Source organism: Grampus griseus, assembly GCF_964374135.1.
Source record: "Grampus griseus genome assembly, chromosome: 8".
NCBI lineage: Eukaryota > Metazoa > Chordata > Mammalia > Artiodactyla > Delphinidae > Grampus > Grampus griseus.
Genome location: NC_139002.1, coordinates 74,779,556 through 74,803,429, shown reverse-complemented (window position 1 = coordinate 74,803,429; position 23,874 = coordinate 74,779,556). Strand labels below are relative to the sequence as shown.

Here is a 23,874-nt window from a genome sequence, read left to right as displayed (position 1 = left end):
AGCTGATTCACTTTGTTATACAGCAAAAACTAACACAACATTGTAAAGCAATTATACTCCAACAAATATGTAAAAAAAAATAAAGGAATCATGGATATAGAATATTGCCATAACCCCTCCACTTCCAAAATTAAATGTTCAACTCATTTTTTTTTTTTTTTTTTTTTGCGGTACGTGGGCCTCTCACTGTTGTGGCCTCTCCCGTTGCGGAGCCTGTGCTCCGGACGCGCAGGCTCAGCAGCCATGGCTCACGGGCCTAGCTGCTCCGCGGCATGTGGGATCTTCCTGGACCGGGGCACGAACCTGCGTCCCCTGCATCGGCAGGCGGACTCTCAACCACTGCGCCACCAGGGAAGCCCTCAACTCATTTTAATAATACAGGTACAATAAAAACAAACTGGCTTCTAGAACTCCGTAACTTGAGAGTTTAATTTTTAAAAATGATATTCATTATCATTGGTGAAAGAAATAAGAAGAACCAAATTTAAGATGTTATTGGGGATAGGCAGGGAGCAATTATTTCTAATCAAGAATTTCACACGGTTCTTCCCAGAACAGTATAGTGAAACGTGCTTGGTTCATAGTAAAAAACAAAAACTAATTACCAAGGAAACACATTCAGCAAAATACTCAGAGGTACACTAGAAATTACTGAAAACTGTAGTGCCTTAAGTCTTTCATTACCAATGACCTGAAACCCTATATACTTGTCTCAAAATATGAAATTATTTCAGTAGTCTTCTACTATAAGTATTCACTGAGCATTACTAAGTGCAGGCATTGATCATGGTGATGGGGTACAGCAACAAACAAGACCAAGTCCCTGTCCTAATAGAGCTTACAATCTTGTGGGGGAGACAATGAACAGACCAAGAATAGAGAATAAAGAACAGAGAATGTTAACAGAGAATAGTAGTGTTATAAAGAAAACTCAAGCACAGAGTAGACATTAGAGCAAGGGGCGGGGGACACACTCTTTTAGAATTTTAGATAGGTCTGCGAATACTTCTCTGATACATGTGAGCAGAGAAGGAAATGAAGTAAAGGAGTGTGCCAGGCAAAGATCTGGAGGAAGTGTCTTCTAGCCATAGAAGATATTAAATGCAAAGCACAAGATTCCAGGCAAAGCAAGAAGGCCACTGTAGCTGAGCTGGGTGAGAAAGGTTCCTTGGCGGTGAGATCAGGGTTAAGCAGGGGTCAGATCACATAAAGCCCTTGGATTTTATTCTGAGTAATGGGAAGCTACTGTAAGACAAATAGAACTAGAATTAAGACTCTATTATATTTTTCAACAATTACTTTTTCACTAGGTAAAACATTCATACAGTTTAAACATCAAAAAGTGTATTTCTTATTTATCCTTCAAAATAATTTTTATGCATATACAATGCAATACTATATATGTATTTCCTTCCCTCCTTTACACAAATGAAAGCATATTATACCCACTGTGCTACACATTGCTTTTTTCCTTAACAATGTAATTTAGAGATCTTTCCATATCAGTTCATAGAACTTCTTTCTCTTATATAGCTGTACAGGATTCCGTATCATGGTTGTACCATAATCTACTGATCCAGTTCTCTACTGATGGACATTTACGTAGTTCCTGAAATTTTACCATGACAATCAATGCTGTAAATAACATTATACCTAATCCCATTCATACATGAGTAACTCTACAGATGTACTGTAGAGTTTTATTTCTATTCCTAGAAATAAAAACACTGGGTCAGAGAGAATATACATATTTGTAATTCTGCTAAACATAAATTACCCGCCATATGGCAATTCTACTCATGAAGACTCAAATCAGCAATGTGTAAGGGCCAATTTCCTCACAGGTGACACTAGCCCATATAATCAAACTTTCAGATTTCTGCCAATATGGCAAGTACAAAATAATGATATACTGGTCTAGATTTAATGTGCATTTCCATTATCATGAGGCTTTGCAACATATTTCACATGTTGTAGAGCCATCTGTAGTTCTATGTGAACCATCTATTTCAGCCTTTCTCCATTTCTCCACCAAGTTGTTAGTCCTTCTCTTACCAAATTTCTCTTATCAAATTTTATCAAATAAGAGTTCTTTGTTAGTGAAGAGCAGACCTTTGTAATATGACTTGCAATGTTTTCTCTCAGCATATGATTTTTCGCCTTTTGATTCTGCTTAAACTGATCTTTGCTATGTAGAAATTCTTTACCAACAGTCAAACTCATTAATTTTTTCTTTTAATGGCTTCTGGATTTTGATCATAATTAGGCCAACTTAGCCCATATTCTCTCCTATTTCATTCACACTTCCTTCTGGTACATTTATAGTTTCATTACTACAGTTTTTTTTTTTTTTAAATCATAGTATACACTAAGAGGTATGGTTCCAACTTTACTTCTGTTCAGAAAGCTAACCAATTGTCCCAACATGTTATTAAACAGTCTGTGTTTGCACCCCCCGAAATTCACACATTGAAATACTAACCCCCAAGGTGATGGTATTAGAAGCTGGGGCCTTTCGGAGGTGATTATGTCATGGGGACAGACCAAAACACACAGAAATTTTAGTGAATGCTGAAGGTCCCTGTATCAATTCATTCAGTATGCTATAACAAAAATACCATAAACTAAGTGGTTTGTAAACAACAGAAATTTATTTCTCACAGTTCTGGAGGCTGGAAAGTCTAAGATCAAGGCACAGGTTGACTCTGGTGAGGGCCTGCTTTGTGGTTCACAGACATGACTTCTTGCTGTGTCCTCACATGACAGAGGAGAGGAAGGGATCCCTCTGGAGATCTGTGTATATTTTGGTTTATTTCTAGATTTTTATTCTGCTCCATTAATCTGTACAATCACGTACCAATAATTATTCTAATTATAGAAGCTTGGCAGAATTTCTGTCTAGTAAAGCTGGTCCACCCACACTGCCAATTGTTTTCACAGTGTTTCTGGACAATTTTATATGTTTATTTTCCCACAAGAACAAGAAAATCAGCTTGTCTATGGTTTCTTTGTTTTGTTTTTAAGTCTTAGCATTTTTATAGGGATTGCACTAAAATATAAATTTATGGAACACAGACAATTTTATTTTGTGTTTTCCATTCAGGAACATGGTATGACTTTCAATTTGTTTAAATCATCTGTTATGTTCTTCAGGAGTTTGGGGTTTTAAAAAATCTTTTTCCTCTACGTCCTGCACATTAGTTAAGTCTGTTCCTACACATTTTATCTTCTGCATTGTTTACTAGTGTAAGTGAAGTCTGTTCCATTACATCTTTTTTTAAAATTAATTAATTGATTTATTTTTGGCTGTGTTGTGTCTTAGTTGCTGCACGCGGGCTTTCTCTAGTTGCGGCGAGCGGGGGGCTACTCTTTGTTGTGGTGCACAGGCTTCCCATCGCAGTGGCTTCTTTTGTTGCAGAGCACAAGCTCTAGACACACGGGCTTCAGTAGTTATGACATGCTGGCTCAGTAGTTGTGGCTTGCAGGCTCTAGAGTGCAGGCTCAGTAATTGTGGCGCACGGGCTTAGTTGTTCCACGGCATGTGGGATCTTCCCGGACCAGGGCTCAAACCCGTGTCCCCTGCACTGGCGGGCGAATTCTTAACCACTGCGCCACCAGGGAAGCCCTGTTCCATTATATCTTGAAAATATAATACACCAAAACTGACTCCAGAAGAGACAGAATCTAAACAGTCTAATTTCTATTGAAGAAATAAGGTTGCCAAAAGGCTACTGCTCTAAGAAGGACGTGGCCCAGATGGCTCCACAGGGAGAATGTGACTGTTCCTGCACATGTGGCCTATCTGGGTGAGTCAGCACATTTTAACATAACCACTTCACACACAAGAAAGTTTAAAATTGTAAGGTGCAATCTATACAACATCACTGCAAGCAAAACTATTTTTTTAATGTTACAAATAAAATATATTAACCACAACATCAAGAAAATACTATAACACAGAGCATATATATTTATAGTATGGTTATAGTATATCAGTTTGAAATATTATGTGGCATAAAATATAAAAATATATATAACACGGGCTTCCCTGGTGGCGCAGTGGTTGAGTCCACCTGCCGATGCAGGGGACACGGGTTCGTGCCCCGGTCTGGGAAGATCCCACATGCCGCAGAGCGTCTGGGCCCATGAACCATGGCCGCTGAGCCTGCGTGTCCGGAGCCTGTGCTCCGCAACGGGAGAGGCCACAACAGTGAGAGGCCCGCGTACCGCAAAAAAAAAAACAAACACAAAAAAACACAAAAAATATATATGTATAACACAATAGTAAGTGATAACTTCCCAAGAACTTTCATTGAAATAAGATATTTGCAAAATTAAAAAATTAAAAATAAAAGATCAGTGTGGAATTTAGAAGTTTGATAGCACAGGGCTTTGGCAATGGTATTTGGGAATATCAACACCCACACAGTTTCTGGAAAGACAAGTTGGCAGCACTAAAACCATCCTGGGTAGAATGACCTAGGGAGGCCACTGCTAGGAATTTATCTTATTATTCTACTCTCATATTTATAAAAAGATTTTTAATATTTTATATTTTTACATGCAGCATTATTTCTAATATAACTTAAAACAATTTATGGACAATTTTACATTGGGTTTTTGAGCCATTAAAATAATGTTAATACCGAATTATCTTAGAGAAATTGCTGAGCTACAAAAGCTAAGTACAGAAGGGTATGTATCATTTACTCCAATTAGAGTGTGTGTTCTTTTTTAAGACTATACATACACACACATATATAATTTATATACATATATATATAAAATTCTTCTTTAACCTTTTCTGAAGGAAGGAGAGCCTCAGACAAGGAAAGTAACAGATCCAGAATCATAGAGCTAGTAATTTGTAAAGGTAGCACTCAAACATACATAGGTCAATCTGCTTTTTAAAACCTATATTTAAATTATATTTTAAATTATATACTAATTATTTATTACATCTAGCTCAGATTTAGGTAGTTGGGCAAATAAACTAAAATCTGGTAGAATCAAAGAAAGAGGTAGAAATGCTAACAGAATACACTAACGTTATTTTATAAAATGATGGACTGTGATTCACTGTTTCTAAAAAAAAAAAAAGAGAGAAAAAGTGCGTCAACTTTAACTTAGATAATAATCAAAAGCATAAAAAAGGCACCTAACTGTGAATTTCTTCAATGAACTACAAATAGAAATTAATTATGAGTGAGTGATAACACAATTACGCCACCCAAAGTTAAATTAAATCTGAGAAACCATATGTCCTCCACAGGAGCTTTGTGAATTAAAACAATATTAAGAAAGAAATGAAGGAAAGGAAGTAGGAAGGGAGGGATGGAGGGAGAAGGGAATGAAGGAAGGAAGACATTTTAAATTTAAGCACCTTTCTGAAAAATAAATCTCTACCATTCACTAAATAATATGATACAGAAGCTAGTGCTGTGATATGAAATTTGTCTACCTAATGGAGACAAAAGCAAACAAAAACAGTGGTAATAAAACTTAAGAAAACATGTTATTTCATACATTTTTTAAAAGAACTATATTTAAATAATTTCATGAACATGTTCTGTCATGGCACACAGAAATTATATGACTTATATATGTAAAATAGTGTTAATTAAAATATGACTAATGAATCCCACCCTAATTACTCATTCTATTTTAACATAACAGTTTCAAAGTGTAGTGGCACAGGGTTAAGGGCACTAGACTAGGACTAAAACCCACGTTTGTTTGCTTTTTTTTTAGCTGTCTGTTTTAGGGAAAGTCAATTAACCTACTGGTTTCAAATTTCCTCATGTGAAAAATAGAGATGAATACATACCTGCTATGAATACACCATATTGGTATATTGTATAGCAACAATGAGACAACATGCTTGAAAGTATTTTATAAATTATCAAATGCTATTTAAATATGTGTCGTATATTTTTAAAATCTGTAGTCATAGTATAATATAAAGAAAAGTATCCCAAATCATTTAAAAATATGAAAGCTCTAGATTACTTAATATTATTAATTATAGAAAATTATATCCTGAATATACTTCAAAGAGTTAGAAATTGACACACATATATTTTACATCACAGTATACTTTTGAGAAAACACAAATGCCAAGCAAAATTAATTACACATTGATAAATTAAATGAAAGCATCTTAGGCAAAGTACTAAGGAAAAATACTCCCTGTTTATTAGTAAGCCCCTTTCTGACTTGGGAAGATTTAATCTCTTCAGTAAAAGCAGTAAGTGGAACACAAAATAATTAAACACTCTATGTGTTCCATGGTCACGTATTTTGTCCAAAAATGTATAATATATACAATATTTCTATAAGACTGTTACAAATGAAAAATTAAAAGCAGAAAGGGACTGTGTAGAGGTCTATGAACCCAGTAAGATGTGCTTCATATACATAGAAATATTCATAATTACTTAATTTCCCAATGATTAACCTTATGTTTACTAATACTTGTGCCTTTTCAGTATTTTCTTATATAATATAACACAAAAGTCTATTCAGAGCATATTGAAAAAGAAACTTCTAACTACTTTTACTTAAGGAATTCTTATGGCATTCATATCAAAAAGTATTTTTAAAAAGATGGCTCAAAGAAAGAAAATGATACTGCTTTTATAAAAACAAAAATCATAAAATTTTAGAACCAGAAAGGTTTAAAAAATCATTGTATTTTTATTTATTTTTATTAACATCTTTATTGGAGTATAACTGCTTTACCATGGTGTGTTAGTTTCTGCTTTATAACAAAGCGAATCAGCTATACATAAAAAATCATTTTACAAGTGAAGCCCACAGAGATTCACCACGGTCTAAAATTACTATGTAGATGGTTCCTAAGAAGCCAGGCAGGACTAGTTATTCCCAGACTAGAGCATGGTTAATTTCTATACAACATATTAAGGAAAAAATAAAATAAAAATCTAGGCAAAATCGAACTGTAAATATAAGGCAACTTTTTTTTTTTTTTTTTCAGTACGCGGGCCTCCCACTGTTGTGGCCTCTCCCGCTGCGGAGCACAGGCTCCGGACGCGCAGGCTCAGCAGCCATGGCTCACGGGCCCAGCCGCTCCGTGGCATGTGGGATCTTCCTGGACCAGGGCACGAACCTGTGTCCCCTGCATCGGCAGGCGGACTCTCAACCACTGCGCCACCAGGGAAGCCCAACAATGTGGTTTTTTAGACAAATATTAAATAAATTGTTTCAGCACTTGGGTGCAAACATAAAAACTATAAAAAAAATTCTTAGTCTCTGCTGCAAAAACATATAAAAAGCATACAAAAAGGTCAAGTATAAAGAACTGATAAAAACTAATACTTTAAAAATAAAATAATCATTTGTCTATAGGGGAATTAGCAAAAACAAAGAAACACACACCACCATTACCTCATAGGTAATGCTTTGGCCAAAAGGTATCAGAGCACCATATAAATTTCGCAGGTCCAACTTGGCTAGGTCACAAGTGAAACACCGCTCTTAGGAAACAGGTATGGAAAATGAAAAGCCAATCTACGATATTCCAAACAACATAAAAATCAGGGAAAGAGCTTTTCAACATATAAAGGTTGTTAATCACTGCTGCAACATCACGTAAAGCCCATGAAATCACCTGACAGAAGTATCTTTGAAATGGAGGTGAAAGGGGAATTATAAAAACCTGATGTTACCAATATACATGTTCTTGAAGTAGAAAGACTGGGGAAAAATTCCCAAGCAAAAGTATATAAGTGGCAGAGACGATAATATATTTGACTAAATTAGTGGACTAATTTCCAATGAGGAGGAACAAAAACAGAAAACCTGAACTTTTAGATAACCATGCCAATGTAGAGAGGGAGGGAAGGAGAAAGTGAAGAAGAAAAATGGAAAAATTCACAAGGGAGGAAAAACAAATGACACATTTTTAACACACCCACCCATATACAAAGTGAAAGATACCTTCGAAATAACCTGAGGCAGTATTAACACTAACTGTAAAATTTAAAGTAACTCAGGGCTTCCCTGGTGGTGCAGTGGTTAAGAATCCGCCTGCCTATGCAGGGGACATGGGTTCGAGCCTTGGTCCGGGAAGATCCTACATGCTGTGGAGCAACTAAGCCCGTGCACCACAACTACTGAGCCTGTGCTCTAGAGCCTGCAAGCCACAACTACTGAGCCCACGTGCCACAATTACTGAAGCCCGAGCGCCTAGAGCCTGTGCTCCGCAACAAGAGAAGCCACTGCAATGAGAAGCCCGCACACCGGAACAAAGAGTAGCCCCCGCTTGCCGCAACTAGAGAGAGCCCAAGTGCAGCAACGAAGACCCAATGTAGCCAAGAATAAAAATTTTAAAAATTTAAAAAATAAAGTAACTCATAAAAGGGTAAATAAATGAGGTCTTAAAAGAAAGCACATAAAATAAATTGTACCTTATAATATTTGACCCTACCTACCAATAATGACTTCTTAAAATTATTAATTTGTAACTAATTAACACAAACTAAAATAATAATTAAAAGTGCTTTGATACAGAGCTTATACATTTGAAATGAACAGGAATCACAGTAAACCAAAAATATGGTTTAAGCAAAATTATCTGGATAAGCAAAGTTTAACTAAGCTATGTCACTGTAATTAATTAATTTAAAAATTAATTTTAATTAATTTCAATTTTAAAAAAAAGAGTATATTGAATGACAGCACCAATCAGCATTTCTGTTATCAGTATACTGCACCACAGGGCAGCATCATAAAAGTTTTCCATGAAATAAAGCCAGTGTACATGAAATCAACTGCTATCACAATGATGACCTAAGAGAGGATTTCTGCTGCCCAAGATCCACATGAAATGTACAATTCTGTAGTCTGTGCTACTCACCTTATCTTTGAAGATATGTGGATTTTGGTATATAAAATCTCGGTAACTTTCTGTTCGTACTTTGTCCTAGGGTAGAAAGAGGAAGACATTGTGTTTACAGGATAGTCTGAACAAATAAAAATATTTAAGGAAGATATCTGCTAATTTATCACACACTTCTAGTTTCCATAGCTACAATTTGCCTGGAAAACCAAGCCTAATCTTTTTTTCCTAAAAGAAAATAATAAAGAATGGAAATAGCAACAACACACAAAGAAAACGTTTAAGAACAACACTGAAAGTCAAATAAGACCTAAGTTCTTAAAAATGTACATATTTTCATCTTGACATGCACTGTAAGACTTCAAGTGATAATGCTAGTAGAAGATGAACATGTTTTACTCCTTTAAATAGGGCCTGGAATCTAGAGTCTGATTCCCTGTGGTAGAACTAAGTTAAAATATGGGAGGAAAGAACCAAACTAGATAGATGTAAAAGTTACAGTTACGTATGAAAAATGAAGCTCAACAGAGTATAGTTTCCTAAGAAAGTCACTGATCAGCACCTATCTGATTTATAATCCTGTTTTGTTTCTAGAAATGTCTGTAGTAGGAAATGATGCTTAAAAGCCTATAAGCCTAGGGCTTCCCTGGTGGCGCAGTGGTTGAGAGTCTGCCTGCTGATGCAAGGGACACGGGTTCGTGCCCCGGCCCGGGAAGATCCCACATGCCGCGGAGCGGCTGGGCCTGTGAACCGTGGCCGCTGAGTCTGCGTGTCCGGAGCCTGTGCTCCGCAGCGGGAGAGGCCACAACAGTGAGAGGCCCGTGTACCGCCAAAAAAAAAAAAAAAGCCTGTAAGCCTAAAAGTCAATCGCTTGAGCCCCGCAGACCATATTGCAAGACTTCTCTACTATGGAGTCTCACAAGACCTGTGACCAAGGCAGGCACTGAATGCTAACATTTATGTTGGTGCATGAACATTAGAGCTGATTTCCTTTTAAATCACCTCGGCTGAGACACACGCTGACAGCAAATTCAGCAGTAAGGGGCTCTGCTGCCAAGTGAGTAAAATGAGTATGATAAAAAATAACTCATACCGGGAATTCTAGTTTTCGATTTCACACTAGGTTAAAAAAAAAAAAAAAAAAAAGTAGTTACACTAAATACTACAACATAAAACTTTACACAGTCCATACCCTCCAAAAAAACTTTTATGCCAATACTGGGATTTAAAAAAAAGTACAAAGAGGGGCTTAAGTTAAAAGGCAAGCTGTTTTACTTAATTGCTGGATCTAAAAAAGGGAAATTCCATAATTAATTCCATGTTTTCTGATGGAATTACTTCTAATTGCTTTACAAACAAAATTTTAAATCATATTTCAAAAACTGAAATCTTTCCCTCAGTGTATTTTAAGAATTACTATGGGGCTTCCCTGGTGGCGCAGTGGTTAAGAATCTGCCTGCCAATGCAGGGGACACGGGTTCGAGCCCCGGTCTGGGACGATCCCACATGCCACAGAGCAACTAAGCCCGTGCACCACAACTACTGAGCCTGTGCTCTAGAGCCCACGAGCCACAACTACTGGAGCCCACGTGCCACAACTACTGAAGCTGAGCCTAGAGCCCGTGCTCTGCCACAAGAGAAGCCACTGCAATGAGAAGCCCACACATCGCAAGGAAAAGTAACCCCTGCTCGCCAACTAGAGAAAACCCCTGTGCAGCAACGAAGATCCAATGCAGCCAAAAATTAATAAATTTTAAAGAAAAGCATTACTATGAGAACTTCATGTTTTAAATGAATTTAAACATAGTATTAATTAATTTAAAAACTGTCTTTTTTAAAAAAAACATACCATTTCATACATTTCTACCATTTTTATACCCTTCTTACACTGTAACCAGTGATTTTTGCTGACATAACAAAACCTACAAAGGGTGAACATCAGTCTAGAAGGCAGTCACTCAGAAAGCTCTCACCAATCACACTGCCTCGCCGCTGCTCTAACTTAATCACTAGCATCCCAACTCCTGTCCTAAATCCATGCACTGCTGCTCAGCTCAACTACAATCCTTCATCCAGTCTCTTCCTACATATCCATCTGCTTTTGCTCATATGCTCATACTGGTGCAATGAAATTCAAAGTCTACTAAACACAGTGCTGTGGACATAGCAGAGCTTCAATTTAATAAATGAATTTTTGAGAGGAAAATTCACTAAACATGAAAATTCAAGCAAATCAAAGACTAGCCCTCAAACCATTTCTAAAAATTTATTCTAACAAAAGACTAACTCTTCAATATAAAATAAGGTAATAAACAGAAATAAAGTTATCTTTTGCACTAACCTAGTAAAACTAAGAAGCACAAAAGAATAAAATTAGAGGTCCAATATTAAGAAGAAAGACAATCTTTTAAGGCTAGTACAGTGTCATGGAATAATTCCTACCAATATTAAAAAAAATTAAGTATAAGACTAAAGACAACAGAAAAGTTATGTATTATAAATTTTACCTATATAAGTAACAGTATGTTTTAAATGTATAGGCTCATGAAGGTGGATAGAATGCAAGAGTCAGCTGCAGATACAATGAGGAAAATGCAGTAATGAAAAATTAATAGTACTATAATCTGTGATAAATGTTCACCACGATGAACAATGTTTTACTTGGGGAGAAAAAAAAGGAGAGTGATGCATCTCCGAATTATAACATTAGCAACAATGACTCTTCTTCAGAAAGATAAAGTGGCAAAGGATTCTGAAAGTTAATGTCCACTACTATCCCGTTATCTCTAGAATTCAAAAAAGTTATCTTCACCTTGACTCTGGAAAATAAGATTACAAACTGTCTTTATTTATAATTATAATCACAACATATGCCAAAAAAGTGTCATTAAAATACCTGTGACTAGTAAGTAACAAAAAATCCAAATAATATTGTTATAAAAGGCCAATTCTAAGCATAAAAATAAGTCCTGTATGCATGGCTTCTCAATTTTAATTTATTTATAAAGATCAGGTGAGACTCCAGTAGTAGCACAACCTTGAACAAATTATGTGTGCTAAGAACTGTTTTGATAAGAAATAGGAGAAATATTGCTTGATATAAGGCACATTTCATATTCATCCACAGTATGTAACTTAACAAAACATAAAATGGACAAATAGTTCTTTTTGAATGAAATATATCCATATTTCCTATAAAGACTTAAGTTATCTCCAAGGAGAAGGTGGTTACATTGTATAACAGCAAAGGGGAATTAAGGCATGGAAACTTATATTGATAAGGAGTCTTAAGTGATTCTCTAAAAGTGAAAACACAGCACTGGAAACTTCCAGCTGGAACTTCTTAAATATATATGTACATCAAAAGGACTTAAAATATTCCATCAGGTGTAAAGATCCTCTAGTTGTTGATACAGAGCTACAAGGGTCCAGGACAGAGATTTGGAAGTAAGTCCAAACTGGATTTCCCTGATGACTGTACTGAGAGCACTCAGATGTACTATCTTCTAGGAGTCTCAGTAACCTTATCTGTCTGAAAAACCCAACTAAAATTACCATATCAAAAGCATTAAAGGTTCATGGCATTGAAATTGATGGGGTGATTTATAACGGCAAACATGGGCTTAGATTAACTCCTTTAAAGGAAATATTCTAGACACAATAAAATTAATTTTAACAGAGAAAATGGAGTATGTCAATTTCTTTTAAACAAATTCACTCTGGACTTAATTTATTACTTAGCAACAGTTATAACTGTTATTTGTAATGCTATGCAACTACCCAAGTGACAACAAAAAGCACAACCAACTGTGACAAGTCATTAGCAAAGAAATGACATGACATTGCTTTAAAAGACCCCAAGTAATTACAATTACTATTAATCAGCAAACCTCCACTCTGTGATCCTGCAAAACTGACTCAACAAAATATATACTCATTAACTACCCCTGGTTATCTTAAATGGGCATGTTTCAAGGAACACAGTCTTGGGGTGTCCGTAAAATAAACCAATCTTTTGAGGAAGGATTCAGAAAGGAATTTTTCGTTTGTTGGTTTTTAAGAAAAAAAAGTAGTGGCATCTAAAATTCACAGAGATAAACATTAAAGTTTTCAGTAATTTTTACACTCCAACATTTATTTTACTCTAGTTAGATATTTTTAGTTTTACTGAATTAAAAAACCATTTTGCTATTTTATAATCTATAATACATGATAAAATGTACATAATATACCAGGTATACCTAGAAATCTACTTATAGTTTATATGGACATTACCATTATAAAACTTAAAACCAACCAAATTCAAGTATCTGATTTAGGAAATTCTTCTATATAGCAATGATTTCAAATGTAAAAAAGTAATGCCGTAACAACTGTGAGAATTATTTATAATTAACTTTGTACCAAAGAATTATTATTCGCCCAAACTAAAGTCAGTACTGCTAATTAAAACACTAAAATTAATCATTTCCTTCACACATTAAAAGGCAAACGTATTTTTCTTCCTATTTAAAAGTTGCTCTTGAGAAGACTAAAATCGTCAGCAATTTTTTTGAATGTTTTATTCCCAGCAAAAGGTAATCTCATAATAAAGATTAATAATGATCTTAAACAGAATTTACAGTGTCTCTGATGCTTCTATAATCTTTTCAATGCAAGATGAGCTATCAAGCACCAAAAAGATTTAAAAAGCAGTTCTCAAAAAAATCAAAAACCAAAAAAGCAGTTCTCCCATATGTATTAAGAAGCTTTTTACTCTATTTTTCCTTTAGTATGGATTTGGTACATTTGTGCTCTTTTCTAACCTTTAGCATTTCTTCATGTATCCCATAATGCCCGTATGAGCTGAAATAAACGCCATCCTCATCCTCCTGGAGGTCTGCAATGGCAGTTGTAGATGACGAGCAGGTTCTGACATCTGCGTTCATCACAAAATCCTGAGCAAACTGTCTGTAATCAATTTGAAATACACCCTTGAGACAAGTTTACTGGACCATGAAAAAAGGAAAGGCTAGAGGCTGAGGAAGAGGAAGGGGGAGGGGGGAGGGAGTGCGCGGTGTGATGAGCCTTCTAAATCACGTTCTATCTTAAGCACGGAAAGCTCCCCCTGCTGGATCTTAAGCAATGGCATATTCAAACCCAGCTGGAAGCATTCCTTCTACAAATCACAAAAGCACTGCCAACTGCAGGCTATGGCTGTTTTATCTTTCAAGTGAACAAAATAAGCACACTATGACTTTATTCAACTTTATTATTTCTATTGTTCCAAAATCTTATTTTAGCAGCTGAATCAATAGAGCATATTCCAATGCTATGAATATTCTTTAAAACCATAGTATCTCATGGAAGGGTTATACAGGCAGAAAGCAGACCCAAACTGGGAATTATTTACACACATCAACACCATCTGCTCAGGCTCTAAAACTCAGCTCCTTCTCTGATAACAACACATCAAGAATCTATGAGGTATATATGGGAGAGAAGTGTAAAGAGGCACATAATAGAGTCGTTGGTTACTAGATTACCCAGCATAAAATCTCAGAAAAAGGGAAACTACAATCAGCTATACTATTTTTCCTGCTGGACATTCTGGCAAACCATCAAAAATGGGTAATTGGGCAATAGCAACCAACTTACAAATCTAATAGGTTAAGTTAGAGGTATATACACTTGGTAGTAATGCAGAATCTCAGACACTACCTATTTCAGGCCTCCTGAATCAGAATCTAGTTTAACGAGATACCCAGATGATTCGTATGCACATTAAATTCTGACAAGTACTAAGCCAGCAGAATGTTAATTTACTCACTAGAGAAAACCATCCTATGTAGCTGGTTTTCTGATTATATACTTCATCATAATTATATTGTGATTCTTTAAAAACAAAAATTTCAACCCTGTATTTTCCACAAGCCTAAAAAATATTAATCCCTACACTTTAAAAAGTCCAGGAGAGAAAAAGTAAAATGGAGAAATCTATTAGAAATAAGGTAATTCAAAGGAAGGCAATATCAAGGAACAAAAAGCACTCAGGAGGAACACACTCCCCAGAACAATTATCATTAGTACAAAAGTAATTATAAAGAAATATAAGAGGACAGATAAAACTACAGAATTTTATGTTAATCAACGACATCCACAATGTATAAAAAATACTGCGTACCTTTAATATTATTGAAATTAAAATATCTACACTGTGCTTTCCAGTATATGAAATATTTTACCATATTCTATCTTTTTATGAATATATTATTTTGGGGATCTAAACAATTAATTTTCTATAAGATTGATAAATTACTTCATTCTTTGCAGATCCTCACGCGCTCCAGCTAACGCAGCTTCAGCAGACAGTGCCCTGGCTTCCATGTGTTTCAATTTTTCAACAACTGATGTATTTTCACGGAGTCCACTGGGGTATGAGAATGGAACTGACACGGGTTCATAAAGATCTTCTACATCTAAATAAACAAATGGACATTTCTATCAGGCCATCTTATAACAATGAAGCACATATAAATGTGTTACGAATAAGTATATACTAAGTGCCTATTATGCGGCCAACTGAGAAAAATTAGTACTTTTAATTAAATAAATATTTAATATCCAAACTATTCCAATTTGAGTTTAAAGAGCATGCTGTTAGTCTAAACTTTTCACTAGTTGGCTAAACTGAACACATAAATAAGCATTAATTGTACTGAACCAAACCCAGGAAGAAATAAAAAGGTAGAAGGAAAAAACTCATATTTATTGATCATCAGGTATCTTTCAAGTTCATGCATTACATCTCATTCCATCTTCAAAACAAACCTAAAATATAAACATTTATCCCTATTTTAAGACAGGGGAAAAATAAATTTCAGAGAAACTGACTAGCCCAAAGTCATGCAGCTGTTTAATGAAGGAACTACAATTCAAACCCATGCCTGCCTTCCCAGCCCGTGTTCTTGCCACCACACAGGGCCACCTCCAGCCTCTGGGTCTTTATCTGTAGAGTAACAGGTATGACATTTAGATATTCCTTAAGGACAGTGTGTAGGTAAGGAATTCTGTACATTCAATAACTTTTTCATCATGGGTAAGGTGGTGTGCAATCTATACACTGTCTTATTGCTGACATTATTAAATATCCTAATTCCTAATATTATTAAAAATTCTTGATTTAAATTTAATTTCACTATATGTAAATCATTAACTTCTGCTACATAAGTTAATATATGTAAATCATTAACTCTGCAAACAGAAGTTAATATATGGATCTAGTGAGTTTTACAAAATCCCAATGTCCACTGACCCGTCTAATTAACTGTTGAATCAACTTAAAGCAATGAAAACAATGTAGATAATACACTGTCTCCTCAGTACAGCTCTGAGGGAAACACGACTTTTTTTTTTCCTATTCAGTTTTTACCTGCAACACTTCTTTAGAGCTGGGACAAAATAACTAAGAGGTGAGAGGCCCGCGTACCGCAAAAAAACCCCAAAAAACTACAGATTCATCCACTATTTAGTTCACCAAAAATTAATGAGCAACAAAATATTGCCGAACTATTAAAGGATGGTGTACCGTATTTTCTACTTCCTACTACAACTCTCATTGTGTACCTTGTCTTTAAAATTCTTCACACTGTCTGCAAACCACCTTGTTAATTTAAGTTATGGATTAGAACTAAACAAAGAAATTGGTTTCTTTGTTTTGGCTAGTTTCTCTATTTTGCTTTCTGCTGCAAGAAGTGAGTCAGAATAAAAGCTGTCAGCATTAATAACACAGTTGTCCCTTGGTATCTGTGGGGGATTTGTTCCAGGACCCCCCTCCCTCGGACACCAAAACCCGCAGATGCTCAAGCCCTTGGATAAAATGGCGTATTTACATATAACACTTTAAATCATCTCTAGATTCCTTATAATACCTAACACAATGTAAATGCTATACAAATAGTTATAAATACAATATAAATAGTTGTCACTGGGCAGCAAATTCAAGTTTTGCTTTCTGAATTTCTGGAACTTTTTTTTCCTGAATTTTTTTTTTTTTTTTTTTTGCTGTACGTGGGCCTCTCACTGTTGTGGCCTCTCCCATTGTGGAGCACAGGCTCCGGACGCGCAGGCTCAGCGGCCATGGCTCACAGGCCCAGCCGCTCCGCGGCATGTGGGATCTTCCCAGACCAGGGCCCGAACCCATGTCCCCTGCATCGGCAGGCGGACTCTCAACCACTGCGCCACCAGGGAAGCCCTTCCTGAATATTTCTGATCCAAGGTTGGTTGAATCCAAAAATCCCAGATATGACGGCCAACTGTACACAGATAATTATATATTAAAGTGTATAGCTTTGAAGAGGAGAAAAGATTCAGTAAACATTACGATGCATAACTATAATATATCAAAACAGTCTAATTTAAAGTCCTAAACCATATTCAGGAAGATGAACTTCCACATTTATATTCTGTCTCAGGAGGTTCAAATCACCTGGATACTTCATTTTGGCAGCTGAAAACTACCATAAAAATAGTCAATTTAGGGCTTCCCTGGTGGCGCAGAGGTTGAGAGTCCGCCTGCCGATGCAGGGGACATGGGTTCGGGCCCCGGTCTGGGAAGATCCCACATGCCGCGGAGCGGCTGGGCCCGTGAGCCATGGCCGCTGAGCCTGCGCGTCCGGAGCCTGTGCTCCGCAACGGGAGAGGCCACAACAGTGAGAGGCCCGCGTACCACACACATACACACAAAAAATAGTCAATTTATCAGGAAGACATAACAATTATAAATGAGAATAAACCTCACAAAAGAGCTTCAACATACACAAAGCAAAAGCTGATAGAATGGCAAAAAAAGACAATCCTCTAATCACAGAGATTTAAATACACCCCTATCAACAACCGATAGAGGTAGATTTTTAAAATCCAAAAAGACATAAAAGATCTGAACAAAAATATTCAGCACCATGAATTATTTATAGAATACTGCACCCAATTACTGTATCTTGACATTTTTGAAGAACACTGATCAGTAATTTGGTAGACTGGCCCTCAACCTGGGATCATCTGATGATTTTTCATTATTAGAATGAGGTTAAACATTTTTGGCAAGAACAGCAGAGAAATGACGTTGCCTCCTCAGAGCATTACACCAAGGGGTTCATGGCGTCAGTACACTTATTACTGGTGATGTTAACCTTGATCACTTGGTTATGGTAGTGTCTGCTCAGTTTTTCCACTCAAAAGTTTAACAGCTCCTTTGTAGTTAAATTTCTTGGGGGACATACTTTGAACTATGCAAATCCTATCTCACCTGCCTAAATTTTCACCCACTAATCTTAGCATGCATGGGTTGCTCTTTTCTGCAAGTTACTACCGTGGTGTTTGCCTAATGCTGATTTTGTGTTTCTCTTTTTCCTTTGACATTTATTAACAGGAATTCTACACTGAAGCGGAGCTACTCCTTCCCATTTATTTGGTTGCTTATTCATGTCAAGAAGAATTCATGGACATTTATTTTATCCTATGGGTTAAAACCCAATACTGTCATTTTCTGTATTGATTAAATTTTTCTAGCTTTGGCCACTAGGAGGTCCTTCAGGTTGGTTCCTGTGTTCTTTAGGTTATGTCCTCTCTTGCCCCACTTTTTCTTAAGTACTTCCTAATTTTCTGGAACAAGGTGTCCTAGACTTATCTTGTATTTTCCCTGCCCCTCCTGGAAATCAATCACCTCTCTAAGGACCCTTGGTTCCTTTCATTAATAAAGGATTATAAATCAAGATCTGGGCACTAGGTATGATCATTGCTACTGGGGTTTTTCTAGGCCCTTTCAGCAGAGCTCGGAAGTATATGTATTATACTAACCACACACACACACACACACACACACACACACACACACACACACACACACACACACACACACACACACACACACACACACACCTACATTTCTGTATCTGTCTGTCTGTATAAGAAAAACTATGAATTTACACTGACACTTCTGATTCCAATTTGTCAACACAGGACTCATTTCATCCTTCATTTCCTTATCTGAAATCTCATTCTCCAACTGTGAGAAACCTGGCTTTTATCCATAATTTTTTAAAATAAATTTATTAATTTTATTTTTTTATTTTTGGCTGTGTTGGGTCTTCGTTGCTGCGTGTGGGCTTTTTCTAGTTGTGGTGAGCAGGGGCTGCTCTTCGTTGCGGTGAGCAGGCTTCTCATTGTGGTGGCTCCTCTTGTTGCAGAGCACGGGCTCTAGGCATGAGGGCTTCAGTAGTTGTGGCTTGCAGGCTCTAGAGCGCAGGCTCAGTAGTTGTGGCGCACAGGCTTAGTTGCTCCACGGCATGTGGGATCTTCCCGGACCAGGGCTCAAACCCGTGTCCCCTGCACTGGCGGGCAGATTCTTAACCACCGTGCCACCAGGGAAGCCCCATCCATAAATTATTAACTTACATGTTCCATTCTAGCATACACAAAAATAGCATCAGAATTGCTAATTCTTACCCTGCAAGAAATGCCTTTTCTTACTGGATTACAACGTTGATGCAGTTCTTTTTATCTGTAGCCTCAGCACAACATCCATTAAAGGTTTCAGTTACTCACCTAGTTCTTTTCCTCCCCACTCCCTGCAGTATGGTTACATTACTCCTTTGTATTACAGTTCAGTTCATCTGTTAGTGCCTGCATTCCACTTCGCACCAGCACCACCCGTGTATACATACATCCTCGTTGTTTCAATTGTTGATTTTTTTGATTATATGAAGGCTATAAAAAACATTACTGGGCTTCCCTGGTGGCGCAGTGGTTGAGAGTCCACCTGCCGATGCAGGGGACACGGGTTCGTGCCCCGGTCCGGGAGGATCCCACATGCCGCGGAGTGGCTGGGCCCGTGAGCCATGGCCGCTGAACCTGCACGTCCGGAGCCTGTGCTCCGCAACGGGAGAGGCCACAACAGTGAGAGTCCCGCGTACCACAAAGAAAAAATAAATAAATAAATAAAGTTTAAAAAAACATTACTATAGTCCTGAGAGTTGGAGCTATACAAAGAGATATACTCAGCAAAGTGTCACTCGATCCTCATCCCTGTTACCTCAATCCCACTGTGCCCTTCCTTCCTTGTCCCACAAACCCCGTTCAGTAACAATCTCTTCAGTTGCTAGTTTATCCTTCCTGTATTTCTTCTGCACAAATGAGCAGACACATAAGCATTTTCCTAAATCTCTTTCTTTCTTATGTGAAGGGTATCATAGTAGATATTCTTTTGAGCTTTGCCTTTTTCATTTGACAGTATGTCCTGGATAACACTCTGTACCAGTTCAGTTCATTCTTTGCAATAGAGGATAGAGGTATACTACTCCATGGTGTGGACGTGCCATAGTTTATTCAACCGCTCTCCTCTATATGGGCATTTGTCTTATATGTATTTTCAGAATGTTGGAGGTGTACCTTCAAGACCAATTCTTATGAGTGAAACCGCTCGGTTAAAAATCGCATGTTCAGGGCTTCCCTGGTGGCGCAGTGGTTGAGAGTCCGCCTGCCGAGGCAGGGGACACGGGTTCGTGCCCCGGTCCGGGAAGATCCCACATGCCGTGGAGCGGCTGGGCCTGTGAACCATGCCCGCTGAACCTGCACGTCCGGAGCCTGTGCTCCGCAACGGGAGAGGCCACAACAGTGAGAGGCCCGCGTACAGCAAAAAAAAAAAAAAAAAAAAAAAAAACTCGCATGTTCAGTTTTTTAGGTATTGCTAAATCTGCATTCTACTAGCAATCTTAGGACAGTGCCTGTCTCTCCACAGCTTTGTCAACAGAATGTGTTGTCATATTGTAAAAATTTTTACCAGTCTGAGAGGTGAGAAATGGTATCTTGCTATTGGGCTATTTTCCTACCTCTTTTTGGTAGAATTTTTCCCCATTTTTCTATCAACTGTTTTGATCCTTTGTCCCTTAATTTTCAAGAGTCTTTTATGTAAAAAGGATATTAACCCTTTGTGGAATATGTTTCAAATATTATACCATACTTAAAAAAAAATTAACTAAACTCCATTTTATTCACTCAGATTCCATTAGTCTTCCTCTAATGTCCCCTTTCTGCCCCAAGATCCCATCCAGGATACCACATATGTTTAGTTGTCATGTCTCCTTAAGCCCCTCTTGGCTACAACAGCTTCTCAGGCTTCCCTTGACATGGACAGTTTCGAGGAGTACTGGTCAGGCAGTCTGTAGAATGTCCCTCACTTTGTGTCTGTCTCATGGTTTTTCATGGTTAGACTGAGATTACTGGCCTGGGAGGAAGACCACTGAGGTAAAGTGCCATCCTCATCACATGATATAAAGGGTCCATAGAACTGACATTACATCACCAATGATGTTAACCTTCATTACCTGGCTAAGGCAGTGTTTGCCAGGTTTCTCCATCAGTATAGTTACTTCTCCCCACTTACACTGTACTTTCATTGCCTATTTTCTTAGTTATCTCCTTTTTAAATTTAGTCATCTTTATATTCTCAAAGCCTAATACAAAGCAGATGCTCAATAACTATTTACTGAAAGACAGTGCAGGTGAAATAGTCAGTAATCAAGCCGGGAGCCATGAGAATGAAGAACCTTCTCTTCCATCTCTCTACACCAATGGCCAGGAGAACAGATCTTTTGTTTTTTTTTTTTGGCTGTGCCGTGCGGCTTGTGGGATCTTAGTTCCCTGACCAGGGTTCAAACCCGTGCCCCCTGCAGTGGAAGCATGGAGTCCTAACCACCAGACCGCCAGGGAAGTCCCACAGATCCTTTGAGAGGCACGGGCGGTGCACTAACAAGCATGCCCAGTTCAAGTTCCACCTCCTTTACTAGGCCCCTTAACTGTTCCAGATCTCGGTCGTGACTTCTTCATCTAAACTCCTTAGAACGTATTTACTAATAACAATAAATTCTCCTTCATTAAGCACTTACTCTCTGACAGGCACTGTGCTAATATGCATTATCTTTGCAACAATTTTATAAGGTAGGTGTCATTATCACCTTTTTATAAACTAAAATTAAGTCTGAAAGAAGTTAAGTTAATATACCTTCGGAGAGTGAAGAGGTCAATACCGATCTGTATCCATAGTGACCAGCAAATAGCACTCGGTATCTGTTGATCTGAGTAATCTCTTCCTCTTCTGAACTGCACTATTTTTCCTACTTCTCATGAAACTTACTATATTCCACCTTATCTTATAATACAGGACAGTCATTCAAAAACAAAACACTCCTACTATTAGACTGTGGGCTCCCAATGTGAAGGATTCATTTCTTCGTATTTCTAAAGTATTTAACATACTACTTTCAACCTGTGAGTGTTCAATTTTGAGTTTAGGGAGTCACGAAGAACACCTAGTGGGCACTTTGTCATGTATCAAAGAGATCACTTTGGTTAATCTGAGGAGAAATAAAATTTAATAGAAGTTGTAAAAATGGGAAAGAATCAACCTAGGCCTCACCAAATTTTAGAGGTAGAAAGTTGGAAATCTGGCCCTAGTTCTCATTTTATAGATGAAGACCTAAAAAACAGAAAGCTTAAGTGCTTTGTCCAGGGTCACTTAGTTCCTGAATCCTACATTAAGGTTCTTACTACTGCATCACACTGCCACACAACTTCTCTTGATGGTAGTTCTCAAGGAAATGAGTGGTTTTCCACAGTTCCCACTTACCAAAGGACTGCCCAAATACACACTGTCAAACTACTATCTGAGAAGGTATGTGTCTGTTTAGAATGGTCTTGCTGATCCGAAGACAGCAAACCCCTCTATCTCACCTAACTGGCACAAAAAACATGAAAGCAAGCATAAATTTAAAAAATAATAAAAAATCATGAACTCCAACAAATTAGACCTATAGAGAGCCAACAGAATTTTCATAAGATTCCTGTTCAGTAAGGAATGAACCAAAGCACAGAGCAAGAAACTAAGAAAGCTACAGTCAAAAGACGAGTGACCCTGCCACAAGGGAGGCTTAAGAGTTAGTATACGTGGGGAATTTTCGTGGAATCTGTCCTGCACCGAAACAAAAGCTCCATAAATTAGATGTCTTAAGAAAAGTCATGTATCTGATTGTATTATGAGGTAAAAACAGCAATATTATTAAATTTACTTAAATCTATTAAATATTAAATATACTGATTTAATTTCTTTTATTTAAATTTAAAATTTCATCGATTTTAATTACATTAAAAATCAGTCTGACAACTAAAAATTATTCTCTCAAGTCTCCCTATGTTTCAAAACATCTTTTACACAATGTTTAACCCAAGCTCATATTCCTCCCTGGTAACTGTTAGTGTGACTCTCACTTTCTAAGTGACTTAACGTTCCTTCTGAAACCAACTACCTGACGAGGTCTTTAGAGAATCAAGGGGATGATATATTTTCCTGTAACACCTAACCACTATTTTGCCATAACAAATGACCCTGCTTTAAAGTAGATACCATATGTTCATCTTACCAAATTGAAGTAAAAGGTCATCTTCTAATACCGGCTTTAAATACTCTTCTTTCTCCCAAGGCACTGGGTTGTATATGGAATTCATATATTCAACTGGAGGATTCTGGAAGTAAAATTAATTGCATATTTTTTCACTGCACATAATCACAAAATCCCCCTACCAAAAAACTGGGAAAATTAAACAAAAAGGAAATCATGTCTACATCACACAAAATCTCTATTTAAACAGTCTATGTTCACCGGCTATTTCATTAACTTGACTGGATGACTGCTTAATTGTTTCAATGCACAGTTTTATATTGTTTGGATTTTGAGGAAATGGCAATATAAACATCAACTGACTAGAACAAAGTATTTAAAAAACAGAACAAAAAGAGTAACCAAAGCACTTAAAAATCGCACTAGAAATTATTTCTGATTTTACAGAAAGACTATCAGTATTCCCCTTTATCTGACAGTGAATTACTTTGCCACATAACATTGATTCATCTCCTACACAAAATTAAAAACCACACTTAAGTATGGTATGTATCCATTTACTTGGTGCTGTATGTTGTGCTA

The 23,874-nt window shown here is 37.1% G+C and overlaps 1 protein-coding gene across 2 annotated transcripts in view; it reads right to left on the bottom strand.

Moving 5' to 3' along the window:
- The window catches only part of PRMT3 (protein arginine methyltransferase 3), a 138,127-nt gene that overhangs the window by 110,395 nt on the left and 3,858 nt on the right, over window positions 1–23,874 (bottom strand). For both annotated transcript variants that reach the window (XM_082660952.1, XM_082660953.1), the window contains 4 exons: window positions 23,314–23,416; window positions 15,159–15,318; window positions 13,666–13,810; window positions 8,879–8,944 (listed from right to left, as the gene is read on the bottom strand). In XM_082660952.1, coding sequence (XP_082517078.1) covers window positions 8,879–8,944; window positions 13,666–13,810; window positions 15,159–15,318; window positions 23,314–23,416 — 474 coding nt within the window. The remainder of the gene's footprint in view (window positions 1–8,878; window positions 8,945–13,665; window positions 13,811–15,158; window positions 15,319–23,313; window positions 23,417–23,874) is intronic.